This window comes from Bos javanicus, chromosome 23 (genome assembly GCF_032452875.1).
Source record: "Bos javanicus breed banteng chromosome 23, ARS-OSU_banteng_1.0, whole genome shotgun sequence".
NCBI lineage: Eukaryota > Metazoa > Chordata > Mammalia > Artiodactyla > Bovidae > Bos > Bos javanicus.
This window is the reverse complement of record NC_083890.1, coordinates 50,983,808-51,002,571: the sequence shown is the minus strand read 5'-3', so window position 1 is coordinate 51,002,571 and position 18,764 is coordinate 50,983,808. Positions and strand designations below refer to the sequence as shown.

The following is an 18,764-nucleotide window of genomic DNA, read 5'->3' as shown; positions in this document are numbered from 1 at the left end:
TTCAGAGGAAAGGTGGCAGGCGGTGAGCAGGGCCGTGCCTGGGGCCTGGGGCCTGGAAGGAAGAGCTCATGAGGGCAACCTGGTCAGGCCCGGAGTTGCTGGAAGGAGGGAGGGGAAGGAGGCTCCAGCGGGACTTTCAGACACACCGGCAGATGAATGGCGGAGACATTACACTAAACTCGTTTCACTTCTCCCTGGGAACAAAAGGCGTTCGCAGAGCCTGATAATTAGCTTCTGTTCCTAAGGTCTGGGAAAAACACAGGCAATGTACATTTGCACTGAGGCAGAACATGTAACATCAGCATAAGAGTCTCCACTTAAAGCCTCTTTATTTAAAAAGCCCAACGTGAATTAAAAATGCACACATATGTATCTTTGGGATGACTGCTCAAGATCATGGCTTATAATTGGTAGGGCTTTGCTCTTAAACACTTCCTTATTTCAGGTTTAACCAGAAAGAAGTAGTTACGGAAGTGAGAATGAATGAACCAGTCTTTCTGGAACACAGTTCCCATAAGGGCAGGAGAAGCAGCTTATTTAGAGGTTAGGTGAGAAAGAGTCAAAAGGAAGATTGAGTAGAATGCTAAAACTTTTTGAAATTATTAATAATTCTACAATTATTTACACTTTTAAAATTATTAATTTGAATTAATAAGTTATCTGTTTAAAATTCATGAAATTTTAAAAATTATGAATAATTCTACAAGCAACAGGAAGACATTCGCGCTTTTTGAGTATTGCGTGACAAGGAAAAGCAATGATTTAGGAAACATAATTACCATAATATTTGGAACGACCAGAATATGGGCAAGTCTATCACAGGAAATAAATTAAGAAACTGTTACATCATTATGAGGTCGTATGGGCCTGAATTAAATTACACATAATTCTTGACTCCTCAAGTTCCCTCACTGACTCCCCACAAACCAAATATCTCACTTCAATGTTAAGTTTTTTTAAAAAGGAAAAGGAAAACCTCCCAACAGATTCCAGGACCAGGTAGCCCACTGGCAAATTCTCACACTAACCCTTCCCAAATTCTTACAGGAAACCGGGTGGGGAGGACTTGTGAACTCACAGGCCAACACCAAAGTAAGACACAGACGCCAGGGGAAAGTACAATTACAGGACAATATTCCGTATGAATATTGATGCAAAAGCCTCAGCAAGACACTAGCAAATCGCATCCAACAAGATATTAAAAGGACTACACATCATGACCACGAGGGACTTCGTCCAGGACACAATGGTGACTCAGCGTAAGAGAGGCTATCACTGCCACACGTCACAGGAATAGTATGAAGAGGGGGAAAAACACACACGATCATTTTGTGAAAACAAATAAGAGAAACCTCGTTTAAAACATCTATGGTCAACTGATTTCATTCAGTGGGGGACGGGTGTTCTCTTCCGTAGGTGATTCTGAACAACTGGATTTCCATACTCAAGGATGAAGTTCTCCCCTTACAAAAAAAACTCAAAATTGATCAAAAACCTAAATATAAGAACTAAACTATAAAACTGTTAGAAGAAAACACAGGAGTGAATGTCCAGGACCTTTGGACTCGGCAATGGGCTCTTAGATATGACACCAAAAATTCAAGACAAAAACAAAAAAATAGATATATTGGATTTCATCAAAATTGAAAAGCTGCATGTGTCTAAGGACATTATCAAGAAAGTAAGGGACGCCGGAAACCAAGCTTGAATTAAGGGCCACCCACGACGCACACAGGCACAGGAGTGCTGCGCGCTCAGTGCTCTGAGTCACGTTCATGCACGTCAGAGGCTGCTCCCGCCCCTACGAGCCTCTACTGTTGCAGGGAATGTGGTTTGGGCTGATGTTCTTTTTTTTAACCTTATGAGAAATGAACAACCTCCTACGTCCCTGCACCCCCTTTCAGCCCTATCCCTGGGGACACTTATCTTTAATGCAGTATCGTAGTTTAAGGTGGGCTCTCGAGCTAGGGTGCTTTGCACCTTTACTAGACTCTTTGGACCTCAGTTTTCTCATCTGTGAAATGGGAATAACAATAGAAACTGCATTGGGTGCTGCTGTTGGGACTAAGTCAGCTAATCCACAAAAAGAACGCAGCACACTGCGGGCATTCAGTAAGCGCTGTGTTGATGCTAATGGCACGAACCCACTGTTCTTATTTCTAGTAATTACTCAGAAATATCAAGTGCCGTTCTAGCTTGTCCTTGAATAGCAGAGGGACTTATTCAATTCACATCCTCTCATCCAACACTCATCACTGAGTCATGAAGTAGGAAGACAAGTCATAGAACAGAATTCTGCTCGAATATCTTTGCAATTCCAGTAGTACGCTTGAAAGTACCCTTTACTTTTAATTTTCAGTCAAACTCTCACTCACCATAGATCACTGTGTACCGTGAGAGCCTAATATCTCTATTCCTACAGTTGCCAAAACACGATTGGTTTCGGGTAAAAACAGGGAGTTATAGGTTTGCTTGGGTCCAAGCACATGCAAAAGTAATTTCAAAAAGCATGTTGAATTTGCCAGTATTTGATTGTCAACTAACTGCTGAATTGTTCAGTCACTCAGTCATGCCCCACTCTTTGCGACCCCATGGACTGCAGCATGCCAGGCTTCCCTGTCCTTCACTATCTCCTGGAGTTTGCTCAAACTCATGTCCATTGAGCCAATGATTTAAAATAAGTTAAAATATGAGATGCCTGCATTCTCGTTTTTAATGAGTCAATTATTCATGGCATGACTGGCCATTTAACATAAAAAACCTAGTTAGCCACAGAGTTTTTTACTTGAATCTGGTCTCCAGATTACCATTTTGTTAGGACATTATCCACGTACGACTTATTAATGAAAAAGCCAGTTCATGACATGTTGCCATTAGAATCCCAGCCATAGCATTTGAGGAATCAAGATGGATCACTCTTGACAAGCAGCAGGTCTTCCCAAAATACCACAGGAAGTGAAAGTTCTCAGAAACCAGGGGTTTTGTAAGGGAATCATCATAATAGCTAATTTCCTAACGAAACTGGCCAGGTCGATGTCTTCTAGTTACATTTGAGAAAAGCCACTATGTTGCTTTTTGAAATTTCCGGGTTTGGATGATCTTCAAAGGGAGACAAGGGACACCCTGAAAACACAAGACATCTGCTAATCCTGAAATGTCCAAAGAAACCTGAAGAGATTCAGACAACCAGCCTGTTCCCTGAGCAAAGACAATGCCTCCAACCATCTTCCAAGTCTTATCCTGGGGAACTCAGCAGCAAGCTAGAAACAACTATCAGTTCAGTTCGGGTCAATTGCTCAGTCGTGTCCGACTCTTTGTGACCCCATGAATCGCAGCACGCCAGGCCTCCCTGTTCATCACCATCTCCCAGAGTTCACTCAAACTCATGTCCAATGAGTTGGTGATGCCATCCAGCCATCTTATCCTCTGTCGTCCCCTTCTCCTCCTGCCCCCAATCCCTCCCAGCATCAGAGTCTTTTCCAATGAGTCAACTCTTCGCATGAGGTGGCCAAAGTACTGGAGTTTCAGCTTTAGCATCAGTCCTTCCAATGAACACCCAGGGCTGATCTCCTTTAGAATGGACTGGTTGGATCTCCTTGCAGCCCAAGGGACTCTCAAGAGTCTTCTCCAACACCACAGGTCAAAAGCATCAATTCTTCGGCGCTCAGCTTTCTTCACAGTCCAACTCTCACATCCATACCTGACCACAGGAAAAACCATAGCCTTGACGGGACTGACCTTTGTTGGCAAAGTAATGTCTCTGCTTTTGAATATGCTATCTAGGTTGGTCATAACTTTCCTTCCAAGGAGTAAGCGTCTTTTAATTTCATGGCTGCAGTCACCATCTGTAGTGATTTTGGAGCCCCCCAAAATAAAGTCTGTCACTGTTTCCACTGTTTCCCCATCTATTTCTCATGAAGTGATGGGACCAGATGCCATGATCTTCGTTTTCTGAATGTTGAGCTTTAAGCCAACTTTTTCACTCTCCTCTTTCACTTTCATCAAGAGAAGTAACCATAAGAGGGAACTAAGAAAAAGTCTGGTTAATTGCTTTTAGAGGAATAGGACCCTCCCCCCAAAAGTGAAAGACAACCTACAGAATGGGAGAAAATGCAGATTATAAATCTGATAACATCCAGAATATATACAGAGCTCCTATTATTCAACAACAAATAGACAAACAACCCAATTACATAATAGACAAAGGATTTGTATAGCTATTTCATCAAAGGTAAACAAATGGCCAGTGAGCACAAGAAAAGCTTCTGAACATCATTAGTCACCAGGGAAAAGCAGAACAAAACCACAGTGAGACAGTACGAAAACCACTAGGGCAGCTACAACAACAATAAAAAAAGCAACATAACAAATGTTGATGAGAAATGTAGTGAAGTCAATCGGAATGTAAAGCAGTGGACGTGACGTGTTAGTCTCCCGGTCGTGTCTGACTCTTTGCAACTTCATGGACTGTAGCCAGTCCATGGAATTCTCCAGGCAAGAAACTGGAGTGGATTGCCAGATCCTACTCCAAAACAGTGGAACCACTGTGAAAGCCGGTTTGGCAGCTCCTTAAAAAGCAAAATCGTTACTACATGACGCTGCAATGTCGCTCCTTGGCATACACCCAAAAGATGTTTAAAAGGGGCTCAGACACTTGTGCACCAATAATTATTTCAGCATTATTCACAACAGCCAAATGACCCAAGTGTCCACCAACCTGTGAAAGGTTAAAACAACATGAACAGATAAAACGTGGTATATGCATAAAATAAAATATTAGTCAGCAGTAAAAGGGAGTGAAGTTCTGATACGTGTTACGATATGGATGAACCTTGAAAACATTAGGCTAAGTGAAGGAACCCAGTCACAAAAGGCTGCCTGTTGTATGATTCCACTTGTATGAAATACCTAGAAAAGGCAAATTCACAGAAAGCAGAAAGATTATCGGTGCAGAACCTGGGTGGGGAGTGGGGAGTTTGGAGGTACTGCCTAAGGATTAGTGAGTTTCTGTTCGGGGTGAAGAAAAATTGTCAGAAATAAAAATAGTGACATTGCATAGCATTATGAGTGTAATTAATGCCACTGGATAGAATTAATGCCATTGTGTACTTACAGTGGTTGAAATGACAGATCTTTGTTACAGAGATTTTACCACCATAAAAAAAAAGATTAACTAGAGGGACTTCCCTGGTGATCAGGAGATAGGATTCCACATTCCCAATGCAGGGGCCCGGGGTTTGATCCCTGGTGGGAGAATTAGATCCCACAAGCCCAGCCAAGACCCAGTGCGGCCAGGCAGAGAGATGGATAAATATATTTATAAACACAACCTGAGTTCTCAGGAAGTTTGTTTCCCAAAAGAAGGCAGATGCTGTTCGTAGAGGAAAGAAAATCCATTAAATAAAACCAAAAGGAACTACTTCTCTAGGAAAACGTTCAAACTACTTCGATTAGTCTTAAGGTAACCCTCGGTATTAATTTTCATCTGAAACACAAAATAAGGGGCAGCTGAGCGAAAGAAGTATGCAGCTGGCTTAACTGCCTCCCCCGCCCCCAACCTGCCGGAAAGCCTAAGCCTATTTCTCCACTGCAAGAGGTGAAATGAACAGTCCACTCGTGACCCTTAGAGGTCATGCTTGCTACACCTACATTTTAATAGCACCGCCTCCTCCTTAGTCTCACGGTAGGAATGTCTTGTTTGCAGTAAATGCCAGATTAGCAGGGAATCATGTTTCTCTTCGTCAGACGGGCCCCTATCCAATCCACCGCTGGCGCTTTCACCATCCTGAAGACCCAGGCGAGGGCCTGCCGGCTGGCCAGCTGACCTTGTCCGGAGGGCGACGTCCCCTCCGCACCTGCGATTCCCGCGTGCGGCCGCCAGATGGTGCTGCCTCGTCGCGGACTAGGATCAAAGCGCGGCTGGACCCAGAAGCTCCCTGCACCTGCGAGTTTTCAGAGGCGGGGTCGCACGTTGGTCTCCTTTCCGGCCCAGCACTTCCACCCACACACCAGGGTCTAGACGGCTCCCGGGCTGGTCGCCTGCGGCTCCACAGTCACCGCGAGATCTGGCTGCTTTCCTTAATGGTCCTCACACCACCCTGGTGGCTCAGTGGTTAAGAATCTGCCTGTCAAGTGGGAGATGCAGGTTCCATCCCTGGGTTGGGAAGATGCCCTGGAGGAGGAAATGGTAAACCAATCCAGTATTCTTGTCTGGGAAATCCCAGAGGAGGCTGGCAGGCTACACAGCCCATGAGGTCACAAGAGTTGAACACGACTTTGCATAAACAACCACAACCTCACGGCACCAAAGACGTGAACAACCCCCCTCCCAAGGGACAACAGCGTCAGTCACCCCCCTTGGAAGGTCGCCCCAGAGTCCCTGCATCCGCCTTTCTTAGTCGCAATCATTTCACGTGACTCAAAGATGATTTGCGGACATCATCTCAGTCTGACAAGAAAGAGGGAAGAAAACTAAGCCAGATCTCATCTTTGAGGACATTCTGGAACATTTGGAAATGCCTCCACAACTTTTCCCTCAGGTGAAGGTCATTCTAAAATGAAAGCGGCCTCCAGCACCTCCCAGGCTCACAAGATAAGGTGGCCTGTCCACTGCTGGCATGAGGGCATGTCACGCATAGAGGCCACGTCCTCACTCTGAACCCAAGAAAGACAGCAGCCTCGGACAGACCACCCAGACGCTGCGGACGCTGCAGCTGTTTGCATCAGGAAGGTTATGCTCCAAGGGGAACCAGCCTTCGCTCTCTAGGCCCATCCTGAAGGTGAAAGAGTTAGTCGCTCAGTGGTGTCCAACTCTTTGCAGCCCCATGGACCCTCTGTCCATGGAATTCTCCAGGTAAGCGTACTGGAGTGGGTTGCCATGAACATCTCCAGAGTATCTTCCTGACCCAGGGATCAAACCTGGGTCTCCTGAATTGCAAGCAGATTCTTTACCGTCTGAGCCACCAGGAGAGCCCCAAGGGCCATCCCGGGACACCAGAAATCAAGGCAGAGTTTGGGAGGGTCCTCGAGTGAGTCCCAATGGCAGGGCGATCTACAAATGAGGTGGTGCAGGCCAGAAAGTGCTGGAAAGAGAGAAAAGAGACAGTTGGCCCAAAGTGCCCACCAGCAGCCCTCCCACACATGTCTGCAGGCTCCAGTTCGGTGCCTCTCTGCCTTCCGGGCATCTCCTTGGCCTTGAACCAGCCTGTGTGCCCTTTACCCCCAGACTCCCCAATAAGAACGTCAGGCCAGACCACAGAACAACGCCACCGCCTGAACGATCACACACCGCACATTCCCATCAGCACACGACTAAGAGGGACACGACAAGGTCCCTCTTAGAATCACACCTGCCCACCAGAAACCCGGCAACCACTAACCTGTTCTCCGTTTCTAGAATCTCATCTCAAGCATGTTACATAAACGTGATCGTTCAGAGGGGACCCTCAGGGATTGGCGATTTTCATGCAGCGTATTTCTCTGCAGATTCGCCCCAGCTGCTGCGGCCCCGATCGTTCATCCTTTTTACGGCTGAGTGTTTTGACCCTGAGTGGGCCTAGGGGCGGAGGCGGCGGGAGGGGCAGACACGGCGCCCCCCCTTCCCAGAACTAAAACTGCCATCCCTTCAGCCGCCGCGGCGCGGAGCCACCCGGTCCGGCTCCCAGGGGCTAGGACAGGGCAGGGGCGGAGCGAAGGGCGTGTGGGCGGGGCTTATGCCGGGGCGGGACGCCGAGCGCGAGGAGAGGTCCAGACAGGTCGGGGGCGGGGCTGCGCTCCGGACAGAGGAGGGGAGGGGCGTGGCCTCGGCGCTCGTGGGCGGGGCATGGGCGGGGCCCCGCCGGCCTTGCCCCCGCGTCCTGCCCAGAGGAGAGTATCTGCATTGTCCGCTCGCGACGCCTGCGAGTGCGTAGTCCGCGCGGCCGGATCGTGGCGTGGACGCTGGACGTTCTCCCAGAGGGAAGTCTCGTCCTGCCGGTCGTCTCGGGCGTTTTGGCCGAGGTGAGTGTCCGCGCTCTCCGGGGGCCGCTTCCCGGGACCTGGGTCTCCGCGGGCTTCCACCCCGGCGTGCCCAAGCTTCCCCCTGCACTTGCGAGGCCTGGGGCGCAGGTGTGCGCAGGCCCGTCACTGCCCCCAGCCGCTGCCCTCCGCCCTGGACTCGGCCCGCGCTTACCCCACGCGCGGACGGCAAGGGGCCGCCTGGGGTCGGCGAGCGGGCGGCGCGGAGACCAGGCCTGGGCCCTCGGGGTTCCGGCTCGGCCTTTGCCCCGGGTGCCAGGACCCGAAACTCAGCTTCTCCAACCTTAGTCCCTGAGAATCTCAGCCAGAAAATCCAAGAAGTGGGACATGTATGTGGTGTGTGCTTCCTGCGCCGATGTTTATGGTTCTAGGGGGGATGGAGGGAACACGAGAGGAGCGATCGAGGAGGCTGGAACGAAATAGAGTGCATAAAAGGTGTCAGCGCGTTTGGTGTGGCCTGATGTACGTAGTTTAGCAGCCGCACGCTTCTGTTTTCCTGTGGGCCTGATAAGGGCACCCTCTCCACGGAAGGAGAAGGCTCTCCCTGCTGTGGCGCAAGGTCAGTGGGGAAGTGCTGGGCAAGTGGCCTGCTTCTTGAGCCTCAGTTTCTCATTCTGTACAACTAGGAGAATTGGACCCCACGAGGAGTCAGAACTCCAAGGCCTCCAGCGGCCTGGCAGGTGACGTGACTAGGTACACTGGACCAGGCAGGGCGATAAGGGGATGCCTCCCCTGCTGTCAGCACTGAAATGCAAGCTTTTCTTCCTAAACCAGACTGTCTTTGGGCCCTGACCCCGGGGAATTCAGGACCAGGTACTCCCTGAGTCTGCAGCCCATCACTCTCTGGACATGTTCCGGGGGCTTCTGCTAGGCTCAGGATAAAGTCCTCACCCCTGCACTACTGACCCACCCAGCCCTTGGACGGAATCTCCCACCACCCAGCTCTGTTGTAACCACATGTCCACCGTGTAGGCTCTCTGAGCACCCCAGGCCAGTCCCAACGCTGCCTCATGCTTGCTGTTCCCCTGCCTCAGCCTGCCCACGGCTGCATGCTCAGCTGCCCACCGTGTCTCCCCACCTCCCTCAGCATTTGTTTCCTCTTCTAGGTCATTGGCATCACTGAGCGTGACCGTGCCTGAGAGCTCAGGGCCCCCTGCACACCCTCCTCTCGGCAGGATTCAGAGAGAAAATACCCATCTTCCTGGGACATGGCAGGTGACTATTAGCTATGGGGGAGTTAAACTTTGTTAAAAGAAAAATTTATTAGAAATTGAATACTTTGTTATAAAAACTCCAGACAACACTGGTGTATAAATCTTGTTTATAATGTGGACTGCTACCTGGAATTATCTTGTTTTGTATTTTCTTACTTGTTTTATTGTTCATTTCAGCCCCACCAAAATAGAATGCTTAACTTGTCTTTGCTTTGCCTCCAGCCTCTGGGATGACCCCTTGGGACATCATAGCCGCTCAGTCAATAGATATGGAGTGACTGAGCCCCAAGAGTGACCATGGTTAGAAATAACCGCATGACTCAGGCATCCCATTGTGACATCTTTTTGTTCAACACCATAGCATGAAAATCCTTGCATTTCATAACATAAAAATTCACGTTATTTTACGCATATGTTGTACATTAGGGTTTCTCACCTGCGGCGCTGCTGGCATCAGCGCTCTGTCGGGGGCCTGTCCCCAGCTGCGTTCCGCAGCAGCCTTGCTCTCTGTCTTCCACGACCCAGCAGTGCCTCCCTGCAGATGCCACAGCCAAGAAATGTCTCCAGATGTTGTGAAACACTCCCTGGGAGGTAGCACTCCCTGGCTGAGAACCATCAGTGTGGATATTTCATTTGTATCCTGTTTCCTGTTAAGCCCCCAAGTTCCTTTATAACAAATGAGTCTGAGAAGTTAAAACTGTTAATCATTAATTTCACTCGTGCAGTTCAGCCTTTACACTCTGCTGAGTGCCCCAAAGCTCTTTGCTTCAAACTAACATTTATATTTTCTCCTTAAGGGCCTAAACAGAATAATATGGATCAAGAGTTTAAATATCTTAGTCTTAAGAGGTTCCCACAGAAAATTTAAACACATCCCCACAGCTGCCTTCTAGAAGGAACTGGTACGTGACCTTGGAGAATGTCCTGAAGGAGGACAGTGCGGCTTCAGCTGCTGCTGCTGCTAAGTCGCTTCAGTCGTGTCCGACTCTGTGCGACCCCACAGACGGCAGCCCACCAGGCTCCGCCGTCCCTGGGGTTCTCCAGGCAAGAACACTGGAGTGGGTTGCCATTTCCTTCTCCAATGCGTGAAAGTGAAGTCACTCAGTTGTGTCTGACTCTTTGTGACCCCGTGGACTGCAGCCTCCTAGGCTCTTCTGTCCATGGGATTTTCCAGGCAAGAGTACTGGAGGGGGGTGCCATTGCCTTCTCCGTGCAGCTTCAGAGATTGTTGGTATGAATGACACCGCCAGGCAGTGGATGGAGCCTCTGTTGTTAGGCTCTCCACTGAAGCCAGGCTTCATATAGGCCCTGCCTTCCCATGGGACTCAGGATCTGATTTTTTTTTTTTTAAATACCTTATGTGTCAGTTTTCAGCGGAGACGAAGGAAGCAGAGCTGTGTGTCAGCGACTGACCTGCCAACAAGGGGTTAGCACAAAAGATTAGTCACAGTGGTTTCTTATTCTGAGCTTAGGCAACGTGGCTAAAGCGTCTCCTGGTGGATAACCAGAGTAGATTGGGCTTTGAAAGAATGCAGTCATGTCATTCTTGGGGAGTCGTAACTGGACTCCTGTGTTAGTAAACTCAAGTAGTGGTGAACTGATACAACCAGGTTCCTAAAATGCTCCTTGTTTTACAGCCGTCTCCCGTAAAAAGCGTTGGTCTTCCATACTTAGCTTCAACCGTTGTGTGCGCCCTCTCGTCAGCTTGGTCCTTGTGGAGCTTTGACAGAGAGGAATTATTCTTCAAGACAAATGGTTTCTTGTCTGGGTTTAGGTAAGAAAGTGCTCATCGTCTACGCACACCAAGAGCCCAGGTCTCTGAACGGGTCCCTGAAGGACGTGGCGGTGGCTGAACTGAGCCAGCAGGGCTGCAGCGTCATCGTTTCGGACCTCTATGCCATGAACTTTGAGCCCAGGGCCACAGGGAAGGATATCACTGGTGAGTCATAAATGCTCTGGGTTTTTTTTTTTTTAACTTTCTTGGGGAATCTCCACACTGTTCCGCATGGTGGCTTCACTTTACGCCAGCCGCACGAGGGTCCGCCGTCCTCCACGTCCTCACCAGCGCTGGGTGTGTCTTGTCTTGCTGACGGCCATTCTGACCGGCAAGAGGTGGTATCTCGCCGTGGTTTTGCTTTGTGTCCCTGATAATCAGTGATGTTGAGCGTCTTTTCACATGCCTGTTGGCCATCTGTGTTTTCTTCAGAAACATACCTGTTCAAATCCTCTGCCTGTTTTTAAATAAGATTGTTAGGAGTTTTTTTGCCTTCTTTGAATTATTTTTTTAATTAAAAAAAAAGTTTGTAAACAAAACTCATCATTGGACGTGATGTACAATTCTCATGTGGAAAAGGTCTGCAGTGCGTGGCTTTTCCCGCACGCCCAGCCAGCCAGCTTCTCTGCTCCCACAGGAACCAGGGTCTCCCACTGCCTCTGCATCTTTCTGGGGCGAGTTTGTGCTGTCTCTGGGTGTGCCTAAAGCAATTCACAGTATAACGGCTTTTCTCTCCGCTTTTTAAAAATGGGAACATGCGTTCCCACGAGTTGTTTTGCGTGTTGCTCTCTCTTTCTGCCTCAGAACCCCCGTTGTCTGGAGGCACCGCGGTTTCCATAGTGCGCACTCAGGCCGTGTTGGCTGCTTCTCTCTTTGGCTGTGATAGCAGGACTGCGGCAAGAACGGTGGCCGGCACTTTCCTGCGTGTGCGAGTAGACGGAGCTGCTGGGCAGGGGGAATGTGTGTCTCGAATGTTCATAGACAATATCAAACTGCTTTCCGTGAGTGCTGTACCAGCTCACTCTCCAGCCCACAGTGCTCGCAAGTGCTCGTTTCCTTGTTATACCGAGTTTCTGATAACTGCCAATCAGACAGGTGGAAAATGGTCTCTGGTATAGGGTTTGAAATATGAATTGTAAATACATTTATACCTAATTTTTGTTTTGGCTTTGCTGTGGTGGCTTCTCTTTTAATTTAGACCTGTGCATTTTGTGTTATATAAACTCTAAGCTTATTTTTTTTAAGGTGCTATAGTATTTGGCAGGTTCCACTTTTTAAAGTTAAATACTTTCTCTACTCAGAATTTCTCTCAATGTGTGATGTGAGGTGTGGATTCAGTTTTTCCCAAGTATGTACTCAGCTCTCATCCCCATTTATTACATTATCTAGCTGTTTGCCTTGACTTAAAAGCCACCCTTGTTGTGACGTGAATTCCCATGTTTTGGCGTCTTCTGCCTTTGTGCGCTGGTTTATTTTCCTGTCCATGACTCAGCACCATGTGACTTTCATTATTTTGGCAAATCATTTACTATCTCATAGAGTTAGGTCACCTTCATTTGTCTTACTTTTTTTTACAGCTACTTTGACTTTTCCATAAAGATTTTTTGAATTATCTTTCCAGATTGTTGACTGAAAAAATAAAAAGCACACCATGCCAGCTGTGCTGTGCTTAGTCACTCAGTCATGTCCGACTCTTTGTGACCCCGTGGACTGTACCCCACCAGGCTCCTCTGTCCATGGGGTTCGCCAAGCAAGAAGACTGGAGTGGGTTGCCATGCCCTCCTCCAGGGGGCGCCCCCAACCCAGGGATCAAACCCAGGCCTCCCGCATTGTGGGCAGATTCTTCATTGTCTGAACCACCAGGAAAGACAGCTGTGAGTTAAGTTTTGTGTGGGGTAAAGTGAGGACTATGGCCCGGGAGATGGCCTCTCGGCTATCTCTGAAACTGCTCCAGAGAGGTGGAGGGAAGGTCAGGATGTGTGGGATTTGGTGAAGAGGGGTCATGCAGTCATCAGGCGCTCATTTTGGCAGAACATTGCTGCTAGCCATGAGGAGCAGATGCCACCGTTAATGATTTTAGTGCTTTAAAGACATGAGGACTTACAAGAATTGGGCTCAGAAAATCTTCTGAAAACACCTATCTGAAGGCATGTTTTTCTACTTTTTCCCGGAGCACAGAGCGCCTCATTCCTGATCTCCACCCTGAACTCCTTCCAGGGGGGTGTTGGAGATCAATGGCTATAGTAGCTTGTGACTTAATCCCTATAGAGCAGATGGCAAGCTCCAGCCTTTAGTTGGCAAGATTCTAAAGGTAACGGATTGTTTACAGCGGAACTTCAGTGCCACTTCTTTCTGTTCCAGCAACAGGCGTGGTTCCTCATGTGATCACGTTCTTTTACAACCCTCCAGGTGTATTTATGAGTTCTCTTCACGCAGATCTTGCATAAATCTTACTTACTGGGTTTTGTTCCTCTACATGAAGAGGACTGATCTGTGCATGTCTGTGTGCGTGCGTGCATGCGGCTGCTACGACTTTCTCACTGTTTGTAGTTTTAAGCCAATTCTCTGGGTCTTTCCTGATACACAGTCAAACCATCTGCAAGTAATAATTTCACCCGTGCCTTTCCAGTAATTCCCAGTAAATTAAATACCTTTAGGTCCCTCCTGTTTGCAGTTGTGTTAACAAGAGTCCAGATTTAGCATTTAGTACTGGTGGTAATGGTTGTATCCTTGCCTCTCCTTGTCTTCCTTCCCTTTTAATAAACCAAACAGCTCTTTTCACTGAAAAGCAACAGAGCAGGGGCTAGGGAGGCACAGAGTATTGTGTGCTGGGGCCACTGGCGTTTCAGGGAATCAGGTAAGACACGGGCTCTGCAGAAACAGCATTTTAAGTGTGGTAAACAGTGGGCAGAGGGTGAACACTAGCAGCCCCTTCACACACCCTCCTTGTCCCGCGGCCCCAAGGTCAAGCAGGCAGAACTCTTTGGTGTGGCTCATTGTAGATTTTACTCCAGATGTTAACAAAGCGCACATTCCTGTAGAGCTTAGGAGCTCTGCAGATACAGGTACAAACAGGGATTTACTCCTTCAGAGGAGCTTTCAGGAGTCTTATTAACGACCGTGTCACTTCAGGGTACATGTTATAACTTACCAGTTCCCATGTTGATTTAGCTTTGTCTCCATCTTTGGTTTCAATCTGTGAGTCAGTATGTCTGCATGACTCTGGATTTCCTGCCTTACTAAAAAGTGCATCCACACCCACACATATAAAACATCCCCATTTCCCCGACGCTTGCACACCTCTGCTCTGCTCTCACCTTTAAACTCTACCTGGAGTACATGTGGCCCACACACGTGTTATCTGTTTACCACTCTCAGCAGCACACAGAGGCCGCGGTGGGCTCCACACCTGGGGGTGGCAGCCTGCCTGAGACACAGGCTCTCCTCCTTGGGGGCTCTGGTCAGCACACAACCTCACGCACAGAAGGGTCCCAGCCAAGCTTTTGAGTGAAGGTGAGGCCCGGGGAGTCTGGGCCCTGGGATGCTCTCGGCCGTGGTGCCCAAAGGTGGCGCCGGCTCTACTCAGGCCACCCTGAAGGCCTGTGTGCTGGGGGGCCACCCTGAGCCTCCCACTCCTCTCTGGTCGCTTGGGAATTACCTGGCCCCTCGTGTTGTTATGAAAGGTAGAAACAGCCTGTTATGATGAGGTTAGAGCCCAGTGAGGTACGAGGAGACCCTCAACCACCAGTTAACACTGGGCAGTGCTTAGGCGAGTCGTGCTGCTGGACAGGAACCCACCGAGGCCTCGTCTTTCCGTTTAACTGTGGGGGTCCTGCCTCAGGGCCCAGCCCTGCTGCTGCCTGAGCCCACCCCTGCAACCAGGCCTGCTCCAGAATTGCTGAGGCCACAGCTTTTTCAGAGCTGAATCGAGAAAATGGCTGTTTCCTGCATAAACCATGGGCCCCCTCTGCAACCCATGTGCACGCAGAGCTGAGCCCCCGTGGCCGAGCTGCAGCCCTGCAGCCAGGCCACCCGCGGCCCCCGGCCTCCTGCCCTGGCCCGGCAGCTCCCCGAGGCCTGCCTCTGGCCAGCGCTGCGGTCCCCTATGTATCACGCACTGGAGCCCCCTCCCCTCCGGTCCTCCACACCGCCTGCAGAACTCCTGCTCCATCGTCAAATCCCCGTGACGCTTTGCTCACCTGCTGCCCACATGGGCGAGGCCCCCGCATCTGGGCAGTGAGGTCCGTGTGCCATGGGGCTGCCCTGAGCTCACTGCCCTGTCGTGCTCCGTGTTAATCATGTGGTTATTTGTCCCTCCCGGACTCTGGCCCCTCCAAGGTGAGGACCCTAGCTGTTCCTCTGTGTCCACAGTCTGACCCCAGGGCCCACCCCCCGGTCAGGTCTCAGTGACCTTGCTGGGGGGCATCCAGGCAGCAGTGTCACTGTGGGGCTGGCGGGCCATGGATGTCCCGCTGAGTGGGAGCCTTTGTCCTGCTTCCCAGGCACCCTCTCCAACCCTGGCTTCTTCAACTATGGCGTGGAGGCCCACAAGGCCTACAAGAAGCAGTCTCTGAGCAGTGACATCATTGAGGAGCAGAAGAAGCTTCAGGAGGCCGACCTGGTGATATTCCAGGTTGGTTTTCCCTTTCGTTGCTGTACCGGCTCTGTGTGCAGACTCTGTCCAGAGACGCTGCTGGCCACGGTGTACGGCCCCCAGCGCGGGTTCCCTTCCCCCTCTGGGAACGGACTGTTGCCTGTGTTCGTCTCTTTTCCCTGACACTGTCATTGGACGCGGTGTTGGGGCTTCTGTGGGGACCACAGTGGCTCCAGGGAGACCTCCCTGCTGCAGTGTGGAGTCAGGCTCAGCTCCTCAGAACCTCTGGGCCCAACTCCCAGACGCCACGTCTCACCCCAGGCGGAGAGGGGGCAGGCTCCTTCCCGCACCCTCCCCCTGGCCCCGTGGTTGGGATCATGGTTCTGCTGCCCCAGAGCGGGCTCAGGCAGGGGCCCACAGTCGCGACGTCAGGGGGACCCAGAGCCACCTGCGGCAGCCACCAAAACACTGTCAGCCCTGCCCGCCCAGCCCGCCGCCGCCGCCACCCTACACACCTCAGAGCAGGGGGAAGAGCTGCCCACGCGTGTGGCCCCAGGGGGCACCCGCCTGCCCAGGCCGGGGAGGGGGCGGCACCCCCGAAGCCCCAGGCGGACGGACACCCCAGCACCCCCTCCTGCTCCCCCGCAGTTCCCGCTGTACTGGTTCAGCGTGCCTGCCGTGCTGAAGGGCTGGATGGACAGGGTGCTCTGCCAGGGCTTTGCCTTCGACTTCCCCGGCTCCTACGATGACGGCTTCCTCAAGGTATGACCCCTACCCACTGGGATGAGGGACCCTTGTCCATCAGAGAAGGACGGGGCATCTCAGCAAGTCACCTCTGGTTTGCCTTTGTTAACCAAACTCCCACGGAGCACCATCTGTGTGCAGGGCTTACACGGGTGAGAAAGCACGGTTCCTGGGGTCACAGCCCTTTCCTCCAGCAAAGGGTGCAGGGTGTCCACGTCCGGCGGCGTGCTCGGCCAGGGGTCTGGGGCACCTGCCCTGCAGCGTGGACTCGTGCCTGGCCATGCACCTGTTCGCCTCTCAGCACCTGGACCCACCTTGAAAGCAGGATAACCCGAGTGGATGGTGGACCCAGCCGCTGCACAGGATATGGTAGCTGTGGATTTCCTGTGCAAGCAGATGATGTTCAAGTTCCAAAAGCCTCAGAAAACAAGTGTGCACAAACAGAGCGCTGAGACGTGAGAGGCGTCTCAGGCCGTGAAGAGACTCAGCCCTTTGCTGACCAGCCCCGGGAGCCTGGCCCCGCTGGCTGCAGGCGTCATGCACCCTCCCAGCCAACCCCCGCACCCACACCCCCGAAGCCCACTCCCCCAGCATCAGGCCCGTTAGCGCTGTCCATCCAGCCCACTCCCTCTGGCTGCCCCTCCCCCGCCCTGTCAGATGTCGCTGTCGCCTGCCGCTGGGCCGGACAGAGATGGGAGTGTGTGTCCGTCCATTAGGGAAGCTGGGGCGGGGGAGCTGGCCTCGGTTTCCCTCCAGTCACTATAGATGACCCTCCCTGGGTCCACAATCCCGTGCTGTCCTCCACAGGGGAAGCTGGCCATCCTGTCCTTAACCACAGGCGGCACGGCCAGCATGTTCTCCAAGACTGGGGTGAACGGAGACTTCCGGTACTTCCTGTGGCCCCTCCAGGTATGCACCCCCCACACACAGCTCTCCTAGCTCCTCCCGGGTGAGAGGGGGGCCTGAAGGCCAGGCCATGCTGACTCCCCTGGAAGCAGGATATCATAACCTCTTAGCCTTTTGGATGTTTTACTTGGCAGCCCTGAAAAGGTTGCCTGATGGAGAAAACTCTGTGATCATGAGAACCTTTGATGCTATTTGGCCAGAGGCCAAGCCGAGCCCGGTTGGCCGGTATCCGCTCTGGGTAAACAGGAGCCCTGAGGTGGCTCCGTGTGTCATGAGCTTCAATTCTTCCTGCTTTAAAACTCTTCACATTTGTTTCAGTTTGCAAAAGTACATATGGGAACAAAGAGACTGTGAAAAAGAGAAATTCAGTTCTCTTAATGCCTTTGAAAACAATCACTTTCAATGATTAATGTATTTCCTTACAGCCCATGTATATTCTTTTTAAAAAACATTTATCCACGTATTTATTTGGCTGAGCCAGGTCTCCACCAGGGCATGCAGACTCCTCAGCTGTGGCATGCTCACCCTCAGCTGCAGCACATGGGATCCAGGCGCCTGCACGGGGAGCATGGAGTGCCGGCCACTGGGCTGGCTGGACCAGGGAGGGCCCTGTGTTCTTACACATGTCCATTTGATGACTCAGCCTATCATATTTCTTTCTTTTCTTACATGAACAGTGCACCGCAAGTACTGCTTCACATTTCTTGTTGTTACACCTAACACGTGTCTTGAGCAGCCTTCCGTGGTGGCACATTTAGCTGGAATAGCCTCATTCAGGGCTCCCTGGTGGCTCAGTTGGTAAACAATCCACCTGCAATGCCGGAGACCCTAGTTTGATTCCTGGGTCAGGAAGATCCCCTGGATAAGGAATAGGCTACCCTATTCTACCCTACAGTATTCTGGCCTGTATAGTCCATGGGGTTGCACAGTCCGGCATGACTGAGCAACTTTCCCTTTCATGAGTTGCCATAATTTACCTAAGCAATCAAAACAATAAAACTTAGTGTGCGACTCAGCAGCAGAGATTAGACAGCTGTGTCGGAGCCACCCAGCACTCGCTGCCCCCCAGGAGCGGCCAGGCCCTGAGGCTGCAGGGCAGCGCCCGCATTCTCGGCTCCCTGGTGGTGGGAGGTTCTCTGAGCTCCCTGGAGGCCAGCTGTGCACGTTCCCCCGGTGACTGAGCGGCAGGCGGCTTCTCACCGCGCTCCCCTCTTTGCGCTGTAGCACGGCACACTGCACTTCTGCGGATTTAAAGTCCTTGCCCCTCAGATCAGTTTTGGTCCTGAAATGGCGTCCGAAGAAGAAAGAAAGGGGATGGTGGCCTCCTGGGCGCAGAGGCTGAAGACCCTCTGGGAGGAGGAGCCCATCCAGTGCTCGCCCCCGTGGTACTTTGGGCAGTGACGGAGGCCACGCCACACTGCGGGGGCCACACGGGAGCTGTGACGCGTGTAATGCCACTCAGGCGCATGTAATAAAGGATGTCACGACAGCCAGGGTGTGACTGTGTCTCCAGGGT

General features: G+C 51.1%; 1 protein-coding gene and 1 long non-coding RNA gene across 7 annotated transcripts; one reads left to right on the top strand and one right to left on the bottom strand.

The window, feature by feature from the left end:
* Window positions 1-312: 312 nt before the first annotated feature.
* LOC133236789 (uncharacterized) lies at window positions 313-7,705 on the bottom strand. Its single transcript, XR_009733037.1, has 2 exons — window positions 7,380-7,705; window positions 313-7,082 (listed from the first exon to the last, which is right to left on the bottom strand). It is a non-coding gene; the product is annotated as an uncharacterized LOC133236789 (long non-coding RNA).
* Window positions 7,706-7,834: 129 nt separating this feature from the next.
* Window positions 7,835-18,737, top strand: NQO2 (N-ribosyldihydronicotinamide:quinone dehydrogenase 2). Of its 6 annotated transcripts, XM_061398987.1 has the most exons (8): window positions 7,836-7,998; window positions 8,643-8,709; window positions 9,123-9,231; window positions 11,005-11,169; window positions 15,507-15,637; window positions 16,247-16,360; window positions 17,150-17,251; window positions 18,473-18,737. In XM_061398987.1, the coding sequence occupies exons 3-8, from the start codon at window positions 9,225-9,227 to the stop codon at window positions 18,647-18,649; spliced, it is 696 nt and encodes a 231-aa protein (XP_061254971.1). In that variant the 5' UTR covers window positions 7,836-7,998; window positions 8,643-8,709; window positions 9,123-9,224; the 3' UTR covers window positions 18,650-18,737. The 6 variants fall into 6 exon arrangements, with proteins under 6 accessions (XP_061254973.1, XP_061254971.1, XP_061254968.1 ...); XM_061398989.1 differs by lacking the exon at window positions 8,643-8,709 and having other exon boundaries at window positions 7,835-7,998; window positions 18,518-18,737; XM_061398984.1 differs by lacking the exon at window positions 8,643-8,709.
* The last annotated feature ends 27 nt before the right edge of the window (window positions 18,738-18,764 follow it).

Excerpts from the sequence above, each read along its gene's own strand:
- NQO2 (XM_061398984.1), top strand. Across the intron at positions 11,170-15,506 it reads CACAGGGAAGGATATCACTG|GCACCCTCTCCAACCCTGGC; the intron begins GTGAGTCATAAA and ends CCTGCTTCCCAG. Across the intron at positions 15,638-16,246 it reads CCGACCTGGTGATATTCCAG|TTCCCGCTGTACTGGTTCAG; the intron begins GTTGGTTTTCCC and ends GCTCCCCCGCAG.